General features: G+C 32.6%; 1 protein-coding gene across 5 annotated transcripts in view; it reads left to right on the forward strand.

The window, feature by feature from the left end:
* The window catches only part of LOC134683379 (lipoxygenase homology domain-containing protein 1-like), a 64,631-nt gene that overhangs the window by 39,955 nt on the left and 9,611 nt on the right, over positions 1–15,065 (forward strand). For 2 of the 5 annotated variants that reach the window (XM_063542654.1, XM_063542658.1), the window contains 15 exons: positions 63–211; positions 474–578; positions 1,183–1,291; positions 1,805–1,992; positions 2,590–2,765; positions 3,238–3,354; positions 5,579–5,614; positions 7,113–7,275; positions 7,737–7,891; positions 8,192–8,404; positions 8,755–8,917; positions 10,870–11,066; positions 13,719–13,908; positions 14,203–14,363; positions 14,923–15,009. In XM_063542654.1, the coding sequence (XP_063398724.1) occupies positions 63–211; positions 474–578; positions 1,183–1,291; positions 1,805–1,992; positions 2,590–2,765; positions 3,238–3,354; positions 5,579–5,614; positions 7,113–7,275; positions 7,737–7,891; positions 8,192–8,404; positions 8,755–8,917; positions 10,870–11,066; positions 13,719–13,908; positions 14,203–14,363; positions 14,923–15,009 (2,209 nt within the window). Of the gene's footprint in view, positions 1–62; positions 212–473; positions 579–1,182; positions 1,292–1,804; positions 1,993–2,589; positions 2,766–3,237; positions 3,355–4,179; positions 4,195–5,578; positions 5,615–7,112; positions 7,276–7,736; positions 7,892–8,191; positions 8,405–8,754; positions 8,918–10,869; positions 11,067–13,718; positions 13,909–14,202; positions 14,364–14,922; positions 15,010–15,065 lie in introns of all 5 variants that reach the window. The other 3 variants (XM_063542657.1, XM_063542659.1, XM_063542655.1) reach the window with 2 other exon arrangements.

The raw sequence follows: 15,065 nt of genomic DNA on the forward strand, positions 1-15,065 counted from the left end.
GTGCCTCACAATTAATACTAATTGTATATGATTATTATTTGTATTTTCTCACTATTTTATAGGTATTACTTCCTGTGCCAGAAGTGGTTGGCTGTTGGTAAAGACGATGGTCAGATTTCAAGGGAGTTAATTCCTGTTGACAAATCTGTCCTAGAGAAATCAGTAGGAAAGAAAGATGGTGCTAGACAAGATGTAGCATTAGAAATTAAAGGTAAACATCAGCAGTATTGGGAAATTCCCTTAGTGTTTCCTAATTCTATACTTTTCAAGCAAAATGTGAAAAACTATTATTATTCTTGTGAAAAACTATTATTATTCTTCTATTTTAAATGGTTAATAGAAGCCATAAAGAACTCTTATCATTTTAGTCATCAGATGCACAATTCTCCGACATTTATTTAAGATATTAAGTTGATACTAATCTATATAAATGGAAAAATCGTCTCTGTAAATGGTTCCTTTATTTATTTCAGCTGCCATGACAACATACTACACCAAGGTAGTGACAGGAACTGTATCTGGTGCCGGGACCGATGCTAATGTTTACATGGTACTGTATGGAGATCAGGACCATACAGGTAGGTTATATATTATCAAGAAAATAATTCTTAAGTTCCACAGAATCCAGTGTCTCGCCAACCTTTGCTGTTGTCTATAGGGAAACAAATTATTTAAAAATTTTCCTCTTGATACTAGCTTTTGATTGTAAGAAGCTTCTGTCAAAGTCTGGTAAAAATTTAGTATGGTTTATGATTCTAAAAATGTTTTAAAAACTTCAACTGCAGATTGTATGTAATGTTAACTGTATTTATAAGTAATATATGGATAAACAGGAAATAAATTTTTACAAAATTGATTTGTGGATACTAGCTTTTGATCATAAACAAGCTTCTTTCAAAGTTTGGTACAAATCCAGGACAGAGTGAATATTTGTGGACACCAACGATGATGGAATGTAGGATTGCTATGTCTCGATTTTGCCACAAAAGTGGCAGACTCAACAATAATCATTCATTATTTTGGGAGCAATTGTCAAACAGGATAAAAAGAATGTAATGAATACCATTTTACAGTTTTTCCCATATTTGTGAAATTTTTAATGTGGTATTATTTTGATAATATTACTGTTCAATAGTTTTATAGATGTCCTTTTTTTGAGAATATATTTTTTTATACTTACAGATAAAATGTTTTTGAAGTCGTCCATGACGTATAAAAATAAGTTTGAATCAGGTCACACTGATGAGTTTATACTGGAGGCTGTTAACATTGGTAAACTACAGAAGATCAAGTTAGTATACTTAAAAACATTATGATAATACATTAAGATACAAAATTATCATTATGATAGTGGGTTGTAATTATAGATTATCGATGGTTTAGGGGATGCAAGAAAACTTTTGCCTTTTTTATGATCCTATGTTTGAATTTAAAAAGAAGGTTTGAAGAGGGATGTAAAGGGGAGATATCTTCACAGACGAACACAAAATAAAATTTCCATTTTATGATGAACCAACTATTAAAAATCTCTTGCACTCTGATCTTTTATCGATTTCACAAAACACTGTGAATAGCGAACCTTTTTCACAGCTGCACATAAAATGAAAATGGCAAAGCACATAGCACGAAAATAATTCTTTACTCCTCTCTTTGAAATTCATATACTGCCATTATTCTTGCCATTGTTAAGTTTCTTTTGGTGTTTTTTGGCGTGGCATTTATATTCTATAAGTATAGAGTACATGACTTGTTCAGATGAAATATAAGTATCTTGAAATAATATTTTTTATTATTTTTATTTCAGAATTGGCCATGACAATTCCGGTTTACTTGGTGCTGCGTGGTTCCTAGATAAAGTTATCATAGATGCCCCATCTCTGGGCTGTAGCTGGACGTTCCCTTGTAGCAAATGGCTGGCAGACAATAAGGACGATTGTCAGTTAGAGAGAGAACTATTCCCACAGGAATTAGAAACAGTCGAATATAATCCTTGTAAGTAGGAATTTTCCCGTAGGAACTATGTGTTGATTTTAAAAACTCCTAGTCAAGTATAAACTGAATGATTACTTTACCCAGAAAACAGGTTTCGTAATCCGAGTCACAGAACTTTTCCAAACAAGACCTATAAAAATTTAGAAATGAAAATTTTTGCTATCATTTTTCAAAAGACAAATTTCTACAATAACATAAAAAAAAATACTGTACACAAATTTAGCATCATAATCTGAAATGCCATATCTAATCAATGTAGATCAATTCTGTCTCACTTTTACCATATTGTATTGTGAACCAGACCTTACAAGTCAGTGAACAGAGAAATGTAATATTTGAGCAGTGGAAGATGACGCATGAACCCATATTCTTTGATTTTATACTTAGAAATGCATTTATTGTTGCTTTCATTGACCAGACAAAAATGACAAATAAATTACAGCAAAAATTGTTGCACATACAAACAAAGTGAAAAAAAATCAGTTGTTTTGACAGATATTTCACAGTTCACCTAACAAAGAATGTGATGTGTGAGTGAGAGGTGGTGTCCCATGAACCCATATTCTTTGTTTTTATAAACATCTTTGACTATTGCAGGTGTTCCATATGAGATCAAAACGTATACAGCAGATGAACGAGGAGCTGGTACCTCAGCCAATGTTTATATATGTCTGTATGGAAAGGAGGTCATCACAGAGGAGAAACCATTGTGTTCTAAACGAGAAAGAGATGGCAAATTCAAGAGAGGAAAAATGGATCTCTTTACAGTGGAGGTAAGTGTGAAAAGGAGATATTGATATTAGATATGGAGAGATAGATTTTTAACTTTTTATTGTCACAACTAGACGGCATTCAAGTCTTCTGTTACTTGTGATGATTGCATACAAGTTACAAAATTGCTATATTTTTGCTTTGGAGCTCACTGACTCAAAAACTTTGCTTTATTTTTATAAATTCAGAAAATGAACTGACAAATTGAGCATTTCAAAAATTTGATAACATTCCTATAATTTGGCATTCCAAATATTGACAAATTGAGCATTCCAAATATTGTCAAGTTGAGCATTCTATTAATTTGATATATTAAGAATTTCAATAATTCAACAAATTGAGCATTCTAATAATTTGATAAATTGAATAAATTGTGCATCCCAATAATTTAAACATGGTGTTTGTTTTTTTTACTGTTGCAATTGTGAAATCTTCCCCAATGTTGGTACTAACTAATAATGTTTTGTGTGATAGATGGAGGATGTTGGAGATTCAATAGAGAAGTTACGTATCTGGCATGACAATGAAGGCATGACTGCAGGCTGGAAATTAGATAAAATAGAAGTCAGAAAACTTCATGATTCAAACAAGGTAAATAACTTTGTTTGTTAGGAGGCTTTATGACATTTGTATTACCTTATTTAATCTTACAACTGCTCCTGCTGCTGTAAGAGCTCTCTCCCCAATATTTAGGTAAAAGATGAAGAGATTTCTGAAAGTTATTGTTTTATTGAAAGAGAAAGTTAAGAAAAATGGTTTTAAAGAAAAAAGCTTTCTACCAGTCAGGTAAAATAACCAATAATTTTTCAGTGCTTGTTTCCAAGTTTATCAAAACTAGATTTGACCTGTCTTATTTTTAAACTAACATCCTACAACAAGACAATTTAACGTTAGTGCTTTATATTTCATATACGACCTACAGGAATCCAAATTATCTTCCTTTTTGTATTATCAACCTTGCAATGCAAATCCTAATTTATGCTTAAAATCCACTAGAAAAGGCCAAATTCCAATTACAATGTAGTAAATTATCCTCCTGCTTTATTTTAGAAACAAAAGGTAAGCGGACAAGTACAAATAGAAAAGTAAAATTCTTTAAATGCAACTCACATTAACAAACTCAGAATTTAGTTATCTTCTGTAGCGATATAGTATTTATAATACTAAGCACTATAACACATACTTGTCATTAACGGGACTGTTCTCTCATAAGAAATTGAAAATCTTGCACTACTGTTTCTAACATTTCTTAGTTCTTGCCATCATGCAATCTTAATATATATTTAATGTTTTCCTGAAGACACATCACACCTCCTGTAATACACACTTTGTCTGTTAATACTATGTCTTAGACTAATATGATTCAAAGATTTGTTCTTGTCATTCAATCTTCTCAATATCTTATGTCTTCTAAAGGGATCAGCTCATCAGGTTTGTATATTGTTGTAACCATAGTAACATTAGTTGGCATAGTAACAGAAAGGCTGATTCAGAATCCATTTTATTTTATTTGAAGAATGTGTTTCTCATCGTGTTTCTCATCGTGTTTCTCATCGTGTTTTATCATATAAGTGTTTTAAGTAATATATTGATGGCTTTTTATCTTGAAAGATAATTGTTTGATTCCAAACCTTAATATTCTGTCAAACTACATGTACTTGGTTTTTTGATGACACAATTTTACATCATTAGTGCATATGTTGGGTATAAAATCTATCACAGTTAGCCGAGCAAAAGGGATGAACTTCATCATTAAAATAGTTTCTGTTTCTCTTCTAAGATTAATGGAAAATATGAAATTAACATAAGTACAGTTGAATGATAAGGATACAGCAGTGGCGAATCCAGAAATTTTCATAAGTGGGGGTCCCCCGACTGCCTTAGAGGGACTCGCTTCAGTCATGTTTCTGTCAATCCCTAAAAGGTCAACTAAATAATGTTCCACATAAGAAAGGGGGACCCAGACAACCTGCTCCCCTAAATCCACATAAGGAAGGGGGACCCAGACAACCTGCTCCCCTAAATTCACATAAGGAAGGGGGACCCAGACAACCTGCTCCCCTAAATCCACATAAGGAAGGGGGACCCAGACAACCTGCTCCCCTAAATCCACATAAGGAAGGGGGACCCAGACAACCTGCTCCCCTAAATCCACATAAGGAAGGGGGACCCAGACAACCTGCTCCCCTAAATCCACATAAGGAAGGGGGACCCAGACAACCTGCTCCCCTAAATCCACATAAGGAAGGGGGACCCAGACAACCTGCTCCCCTAAATCCACATAAGGAAGGAGGACCCAGACAACCTGCTCCCCTAAATCCACATAAGGAAGGAGGACCCAGACAACCTGCTCCCCTAAATCCACATAAGGAAGGGGGACCCAGACAACCTGCTCCCCTAAATCCACATAAGGAAGGAGGACCCAGACAACCTGCTCCCCTAAATCCACATAAGGAAGGGGGACCCAGACAACCTGCTCCCCTAAATCTGTACAGAGATGTTATTACAATTTCAAGATATCAAAACAACTTTTTTAGTTTAAATTACAGGGATCCAGTTTTTCCATAAAACTCAGAAAAAATGTTAAAAAAAATTGATGACAAAAAAGATGAACATAAAAAAAGATTAAAATAGGGTTTCTGAATGAGCCTTTTTTCTTTATTTTTGATTACAACTAATAACAATTATTATTAATTCCCATATTTATATCTTTATATTGAATGTTGTATTACATGTATCTTTATTTAAAAACAGATTATATATGTTACATTCATTTTAAGCAGTTGAGTTTAAATGCTTATATTTTAATCTTCAGTTAGATGCAAAGTTCCAGAGGAAACCGAGTGTGGATGTAGGTTTCTGTTTTTGTAGTTGCTAGCTAAATTTGAATGACCTTTAAATGTTGTGGTTGCTAGCTAAATTTGAATGACCTTCAACTGTTGTGGTTCCTTGCTAAATTTGAATGACCTTCAACTGTTGTGGTTGATAGCTAAATATGAATGGCCTTTAACTGTTGTGGTTGATAGCTAAATATGAATGACCTTTAACTGTTGTGATTGCTACCTGAATTTGAATAACCTTTAAATGTTGTGGTTGCCTGCTAAATTAGAGCCTTCAACTCTTGTGGTTGCTTGGTAAATTTGAATGACCTTTAACTGTTGTGTTTGCTAGCTAAAACTGAATGCTCATTTGTCATTCAGCTAACTAGAGTTGTTATATATTTGCTTGCTATGTGAATGCAGTTATTTTGTGTTACTGTTTGCTGTTTGTTATGTTTTGTTCAAAATGTTTGCAATATTTTAGTACTCCTGTATGCACCATATTTTAAAGATTTTGGGTAATCTTGAGGCTAAAAATTTGAAAGCCAAGAGACACAACCATTCATTCTCATTTGAAATTTAGTACCAACTTTCTACATAAGACTTAAATAGATATAGGAAGATGTGGTGTGAGTGCCAATGAGACAACTCTCCATCCAAATAACAATTTAAAAATTAAACCATTATAGGTTAAAGTACGGCCTTCAACACGGAGCCTTGGCTCACACCGAACAACAAGCTATAAAGGGCCCCAAAATTACTAGTGTAAAACCATTCAAACGGGAAAACCAACGGTCTAATAAATGTTTGTATATAAGACTGAGAAAAAATGTAAATGTCAAATAAGAGCCCCCCTCCCCCCAAAAATAACCCTCCAAGTCTCTTTAATGTTGCTTTGTTGTCAGTGTGTTGCTGTTTATGTGTATACAGTGTCCTTTATCCGTTTCCTTTCCCAAGTAATATGACTGTGAATTCATTTACTCTCATAGATAATTGTTTTATTAGATTCAATTCAAATGAGTTCACAGTTTTCACCTTGCTTTTTTTTTTCTTCAATTTTCTGAAAAAAATAATATGAAAATAAGTGTAAATTTAAAGTTTGCCATTAAGAAAGAATTGTAGGCATTATTGCATTACCTTTGTTGTCAGTAGAAGATGCGTTTTATATTCTGTCAATCTTTAAATTTGTGATTTTGAAAAAGATTTTACAACAATTGGTGAGCTATTAACTTTGTACAATCAATATGTTGTGTACAAGTTTCCTTTTTGTACAAATTACAGTTTGTACAAAAAAGATGTACAAATAATTAAAATATGAAAGTCAAAAGATGCAATTCAAAATGCTATAATTCACTCACCTGCTCAAACAAATTATAAAGAATTATTTTTATATTTTGTGAATAGGATGTACTGTATGGTAATAAAATAACAATTTTATACAGTGTGTATCAATTCTTTTTATCACCAATATATGTTATAAATGATAACATGTGTTTTGAAATATAACTTAAAATAATACTTTGATTGTAGGGATCTGACACCTATGTCTTTCAATGTGGTCGATGGTTGGCTAGAGACGAAGATGACTACAGTACCTCAAGGGAGTTGATTCCTGATCAGAAATTACAAGAGATTATGACATCATCAGGACAGTCAAAGGTCAAAGAAGTCAAACTCAGGGATAAACTCAAAAGTAAGTTAGATACCTTTTGTTAAGATAAATCTTTGGAAGGGTAGTTAAAATTTAAATTTGTATAGTGTCTTGTATAGTTAAAGGTAAAATTCTGAATATAATAATAAATTTAGAGAGGTAACTAATTGTGTACAGTTGATATAAATTAACAATGACAAAACCAGAACAAATTTCAAATTCTTTCCCATTATTTGGTTATGATCTTGGTATTGAAACATATTGAAAATCATGTTATTATTAATCATTTATAACTTCATCCTCCGTGAATATAAAGTTTATTTATCATTTATATTTATAGTAATTTTCTCGACTAACAGCCTTTGGATATTAAACTAATCATTTTGCATTCACTTCAAAATTTGAAAAAAAACACTTGTGTATTTCAACATTGCAAAAGTAAAACAGTTTTTCACTGTACATAGAAAATTCGTTTCAACCAAATATTGACTCTATATTTACAGAGAAGAATTATGAAGTAAGCGTTTTTACTGGAGATGAGAGCAGTGCTGGTACAGACGCTAATGTCTTCCTCAATATTGTCGGTGAAAATGGGGACGCTGGAGAGAGAAAACTTGTCAAATCTGAGACTCACATGGACAAGTTTGAGAGAAATCATGTAAGATACTACAGACATTTATAACTACACAATGTTTAAATATATCATTGAAAGTTCATAATCTGATGTAAGATACTGCAGACATTTATAACTTCACAATGTTTAAATATATCATTGAAAACCCATAATCTGTTGTAAGGTTAACTACATATACTTGGTTATAATGGAATTGCGTGTAATTGAATGGTGTCTTTGCTATAATGAACATTTTTTTCTGCTTAGTCAGAGGGACATTTTTATAGTTTTAAGTAGAGATACCATACCAATCTTTTAAATAAATGTTTTTATTATTGTTTGTAGTGTGATGTATTCAAAATTGAAGCTGTTGATCTTGGAAAATTATACAAGGTCAAGGTTCGCCATGACAATTCAAGCTTCTTCAAATCAGCGTGGTACTTAGGAAAGATAGAAATAAAAGATCCTGCCAATAATGAGGTATATGTGTTCTACTGTGAGAGATGGCTGGCAAAGAATAAAGATGATGGCAAGATTGAAAGGTCACTTTATGTCAAGGTGAGTGAATTAATGAGGTCAAATTACGAAATAGTCTGGGGTCACTTTTTTGAGGTTTAATGGAGGATAACTTTGAGTCATGATTAGGAAGTTGGAAATTATATAGGTCAAGGTAGCTTAATTTTGAGTTATGGAAGATCATTAGCTATTTTGTCAGAGACGATGAACTTCAACCTTCCCCCAAGTTGAGTTCAAAAGTTTATAGTTATTAGAATTTCTTTTTCTCAAATTTTGAATAAATTGATAAAAACAAACAATGTTTCAATAGAAAAAGCTGTTTTAATAACATACTGCTTGTATAACATCAAAATGAGTTTCATAAAGTATCTTGACTATATTATATTACACAGGGTTACACTGGTGAAATGGGTTCCAGTACAGGGTCTATCAACACCATGAAGTATGGTTCCAGTTTGAGTCTGGACTCCATGAAGAGTTCCAAGAGTCCCCGGATGAGTAGAAAACAGATGTCAATGGCTTCCAGTATAGTGGGAATACCTGAGGGAGAACAACGTATGTGGCACACAATTATTTATGAATTTGGTTTTTTAAATTCTTTTTACAAAGTGTGGACCCTCTTGGCAACCATGCACATTATTTGTTTGTATAATTTTATATAGGTTGTTATTTTCCCACTATCTGATTTTGAGGTCAAGTCAAATTCTTATATTTCATTTCTTCACCGATTCATTATAAATTTTATTAAGACATTTTGTTTGTGATGGTTTTGCTACCAGCACTAAATTTCATCTCACAGCTCACGTTAAATATTTTGTTAATTTTTTTTTTGTGAAGATGCATTTAAAGATATTGCTTATTTTACCATTACTTTATTTGATGTTAATACTATATGTAGGAAGTTGGAAAAAAATGTTGAAAGAATGTGGAGGTAATTGAGCACAGCAATGCATTATATAACTTATATATGTTATTGTTGCACATGACTTATTGTTTTGAATTTTGGATTGTATCCAAAAAATAATTATGTTGTTAACCTGAATAAAAATCTAGATATTTTATGTAAAATATGATGGATGATTCATTCAGATCACATTTTCATGCTGGCCTACCTTTTAGTGCTGAAAAAAGAATTCCAAAATGTTGTTGAATATTTGTTATATAAGACTAATGTCATTCAAAGGAGACAAAATCCCTTAATCTTGGCTTCTGTAGATTTATTTTTGTTGTGGCTTTTACAGTACCAGTTCAAATTGCTTTAAAGGAAGTTAATTTAATTGGTTTTTTTTTTTATTATTATTTTTCCCTATCAAACTATAAATATAAGTAGTATAAATCCCGAAATTAATTAGTCCATAGTAGAATTTAGTTATTCCCTTTTATCCATTTATGTTGCTGCTATATTTTTCCTGCTTTGTATATTGGTAAGGAAATCAATGTTAGTATATGCCTATATTTGTTACCTGCTTTAGAATTGAAGACATGTAACATAGCTTATTGCAGTAGTGTTGATAAATTTTACCTTGAATTGAATATAACATTGTATGTGGGGTAATATTCACTGGTGTTAGTGTCAATACTAAGGGTCAGAAAACATTCATATTTGCCAGTCATGACCTAAACTGAAAGCTATATGTCCTAAACGGTAGATTTTGATTTAGGACAAATTTTATTTTTTACAGAAATGATTTCAGTGAATTCATTGAGATGAGGTTTCTTAATCGCTATTTTGCACATGATTCTATTTTTTAATCCCTTTCCTTTAATAAAACTACCATTCCAGTATAGTATGATAATTCTGAGGACCTCCTAATAACTATATTAATGCCTCAGGGAATAAGTGGCTAATGATTGCTTATCATTATTACTTGTGTTTTTAATTCACACCTGACATTGATCACAAGCTCAAAACTAATTTCATAAAGAAATTGAAATTCTTTGACAGCTGTCACCATTATTTAATTAGTTTTCAGCAAAGACCTGCATCATTTCTGATTTTTAAAAAATGGTTATAAAATTCATGAAGTAAATTCAAAGAAACAGTCAATACAAGTTTGTGGATGCTATAAATCTAGTGTGATTTCAACAATTTGAAAAAAGTACACCAACTTTTAAGTCATCTCAAAATGACAGAGATTGTGTGAAAAAAATTCTGGATGTTTGGTCGAGACTCTTCTTTTTTGTATTAAATACTGGTCATGGCACAAAATTATCTGTACAATAATAAATAAATAATTATAAAGAATAAATGAACCAATAAAATAAAGAATAGGGAAAAATAGCCTAAAATAAAATAATAAGGAAATCACAATGTAAAGAATATTTGTATGCATGTGTCAGCTTCAGGTAAAATTATCGTTATCAAAAATTGAATAAGTAACCAGTATATTGCTAGTTAAATGTAAAAAATATGAAAGTTGTTACTCATTGACAGTTTTATCAGATTGACTAAGAAGTTTAAACACATTAATTATCACCATAAATATTTTTCCTGTTATATATTACAGCTGTGAGTTATAAGATTAGTGTTTCCACGGGTGATGGAGATGACAATGGTACCGTCAGCAATGTCTACGTAGATATCTGTGGACCTAAAAATAAACATACTGGTAAACTGTTCCTGGACAAGGAGAAGTTTGAACCAGGCTGCACTGATTCTATCACTGTGGACGCATTAGATGTGGAAGATGTCAGAAAAATAAAGGTAGGAGGAGAAGGAGGGCAGAACACATGGCATTTAGGCCAATATTATTTGAATACATTTCGTACTATAAATTCAGATATTACAGTGTGCATTATTTATGATTTTTATTGTAACAAAAATGTCGGTTATTGATTTGGGGATGTACGGCAGGGCAGTCGGGCAGGCGGCAACCAAATGTTGTCCGTGCATTAACTCATGAACCGTTTAACCAAAGTTTTTAAAATTTTAATATGTTGTTTCTGAAAACAAAATGGAGGTCAAGTTCAATAATGACGATTTTGACTTTTACGGTTCTGGAGTTATGGTTCTTGAAAGATTGAAAAATGGCGTTTCCAGTCCTGTTCGTGCATTAACTCATGAACCGTTCAACCTAAGCTTTTAAAATTTTAATATGTTGTTACTGATAACAAAATGGAGGTCAAGTTCAATAATGACCATTTTGACTTTTACGGTTCTGGAGTTATGGTTCTTGAAAGATTGAAAAATGATGTTTCCAGTCCTGTCCCTGCATTAACACATGAACCGTTCAACCAAAGCTTTTAAAATTTAAATATGTTGTTTTTGACAACAAAATGGAGGTCAAGTTCAATAATGACCATTTTGACTTTTACGGTTCTGGAGTTATGGTTCTTGAAAGATTGAAAAATGGCGTTTCCAGTCCTGTCCGTGCATTAACTCATGAACCGTTCAACCAAAGCTTTTAAAATTTTAATATGTTGTTACTGACAACATAACGGAGGTCAAGTTTAATAATGACGATTTTGACTTTACGGTCCTGGAGTTATGGTTCTTGAAAGATTGAAAAATTGTGTTACCAGTCATGTTGTTGCATTTTCTCATGAACCATTCAACCAAAGCTTTTCAAATTTTAATATGTTGTTACTGATGACAAAATGGAGGTCAAGTTTGATAATGATGATTTTCACTTTAACCGTGCATCATTTATGGTTCTTGTAATATTGAAAAATGCCAGGACACGGATAAATATTAATAAATCCGGTTTGCTGTCGCTCCGACAGCCTCTTGTTCAAGAATAGACCAAAATGTGAGATTAAATTTTACAATTTTAAGGGGAAATCTGCTGTAGTACATATCAGAATACTTTTTATGCCCCACCTACGATAGTAGAGGAGCATTATGTTTTCTGGTCTGTGTGTCCGTTCGTCCGTTCATCTGTTCGTCCGTCTGTCCCGCTTCAGGTTAAAGTTTTTGGTCAAGGTAGTTTTTGATGAAGTTGAAGTCCAATCAACTTGAAACTTAGTATACATGTGCCCTATGATATGATCTTTCTAATTTAAATGCCAAATTAGAGTTTTGACCCCAATTTTACGGTTCACTGAACATAGAAAATGATAGTGCAAATTTCAGGTTAAAGTTTTTGGTCAAGGTAGTTTTTGATAAAGTAGAAGTCCAATCAACTTGAAACTTAGTATACATGTTCCATTTGATAAGATCATTCTAATTTTAATGCCAAATTAGAGAATTTATTCCAATTTCACGGTCCACTAAACATAGAAAATAATAGTGCCAGTGGGGCATCCGTGTACTGTGGACACATTCTTGTTTTATTATTGTGATACTCATCTGTCCCATTTTTGGCTTCAATTATTTCTGAATTTAATGTATATTTTATTCTGGTCTTTTTATGCCCCACCTACGCTGGTAGAGGGGCATTATGTTTTCTGGTCTGTGCGTCCGTTCGCCTGTCTGTCTGTCCGTTCTTTTACTATTAGAACCTAAGCTGTTATTTTGGTTTGTTTGAAATTTCTTTCAGTCATTTCTTTTGTTATGTCTGCCATTATTTAAGCTTAATATCAAGATTTCTTCATGTTGTCAGAACAAATATGAAAAAGTGGATACAAGAATATGTAAATACTGAAATGAAAGATCTGTTTGTTGTGTTTGTTATTGGAAGGTCATTGAAATTTTACTTGTTTAATTGTGGTTGCTAGTTGAATTGACAGGTCATGTTATAGTAATTATACCCCCGCTTTAAAAAAGGGGGGGTATACTGTTTTACCTCTGTCTGTCAGTCCTTCCGTCAGTCAGTCCGTCAGTCCGTCCCATGAAACTTTCGTCACATTTTTCTCAGGAACTACAATACAAGGATTTCTGAAATTTGGTTTTAGGGTTTATCTAAGTCAGCTATACCGTGTGATGCGTTTTCAGATTGATCACTTGACAACTTCCTGTTTACCGAACACTTGTATGATTTTACACATGATAACCAAGTTGAAAATTTTCGTCACATTTTTCGCAGGAACTACAATACAAAGATTTCTGAAATTTGGTTTCAGGGTTTATCTAAGTCAGCTATACCGTGTGATGCGTTTTCAGATTGATCTCTTGACAACTTCCTGTTTACCGAACACTTGTATGATTTTACACATGATAGCCAAGTTGAAAATTTTCGTCACATTTTTCTCAGGAACTACAATACAAGGATTTCTGAAAGTTGGTTTTAGGATTTATATTAGTCAGCTATACCGTGTGATGCGTTTTCAGATTCATCACTTGACAACTTCCTGTTTACCGAACACTTGCATATTTTTACACTATTAATATTATCCACTTGCGGCGGGGGTATCATCAGTGAGCAGTAGCTCGCAGTTTCACTTGTTTTACCTGTTTAATTGTGGTTGTTATTGACAGGTTGGTCATGATGGAACAGCCCCTGGTACAGGATGGTTTGTTAAATCAGTGGTAATAGATATACCTTCTAAAGGCAAACATTACCTGTTTAACTGTGGAACCTGGTTAGCTAGAGACAAGAGTGATGGCAAGACAGAGAGAACATTTACTCTGGACGACGGAGTCAGTACTGTTACCTCATATAAGCCAAGTAAGCCAATTAATTTTTCTAAAAACTGTTATTGATGTTTTCATTGAAAGTTATAAATAAATTTTTCAGAGACAGCCTATAATACTGTTTAAATTCCATGGTAAGATTTGCTGATGAGATTCACATGGGGCGGGGCTCTTGTTTCGGAAATTTTTATTCTGAAGGTAATAAAAATTCTTTTAATCTGTGAAAAAATATAATAAAATTAGTAAACCATATCATGGGTTGGAATTAATTTATTCATAATTGTAAGTTGTAAAATTTATTATAAATGTTTTCCTGAACCTCTTGCAGTGATACCTTATGAATGTACAGTGATAACTGGTGATCGTGAGAAAGCTGGTACCGACATGCAGATCACATTAACTTTATTTGGTACCAGTGGAACTTCCTCTCCCATAATTCTTGATAAGACTGGGAACAGATTTGAGAGAGGCAGTGAGGATTTAATCAAGGTTTGTTTCTTATATTGTAAAAAGTGTTTTGGAATGTAAAATTCCTGTGCAAGTTGACGATTAATTGCAAAAATATAGGTGCTGGAACTAGGGGTATGGAGTGTGCCACTTGGTACACACACACACATCACACACTTTTTCAGGCAAAACATTTTATAAAGCTTGTAGAATATTTGAAAGACCATAGGGCTTTATTTTAGTCCCACAAGAAGCTGACAAAATTAAAAAAGAAAAAAGATACTAAGTAACTTGTAACACTGATCAAGTTTTATCTTCTTTTTTATGTTATTGTTATCAAAAAGAAAGAAATTTTTATTAGCACAAAATAAAATACTTAAAACATGTACCTCTTCCCCCCTTATGTGATGTAAACTTGTGCCTAGTAAATTATTCAGATAATTCAGGGATACAGTTGGATTACTATTATGATATACTAATGTAATACTGTTACCATTACAATTTTATATAAGGCCTTGTGCTGCTTTTCATTTTTTTAGTGATTCACTAATGTAACATGCTCATTTTGTCATTAATATGAATAAAACCTTTCTTTTTACAGCTTGATATAGAAGATGTTGGTCCATTGAAGAAACTGAGAGTAGAGACAAGCGGTAAAGGAAGTAGAGCTTCCTGGTACTTAGAAAAGGTCAGTATGAGTTTTATAGTTAATATTCACAGGAAAGGAAAGAATAGAATGTAGCA

The sequence above is a fragment of the Mytilus trossulus genome, chromosome 9, assembly GCF_036588685.1.
Source record: "Mytilus trossulus isolate FHL-02 chromosome 9, PNRI_Mtr1.1.1.hap1, whole genome shotgun sequence".
Lineage (NCBI taxonomy): Eukaryota > Metazoa > Mollusca > Bivalvia > Mytilida > Mytilidae > Mytilus > Mytilus trossulus.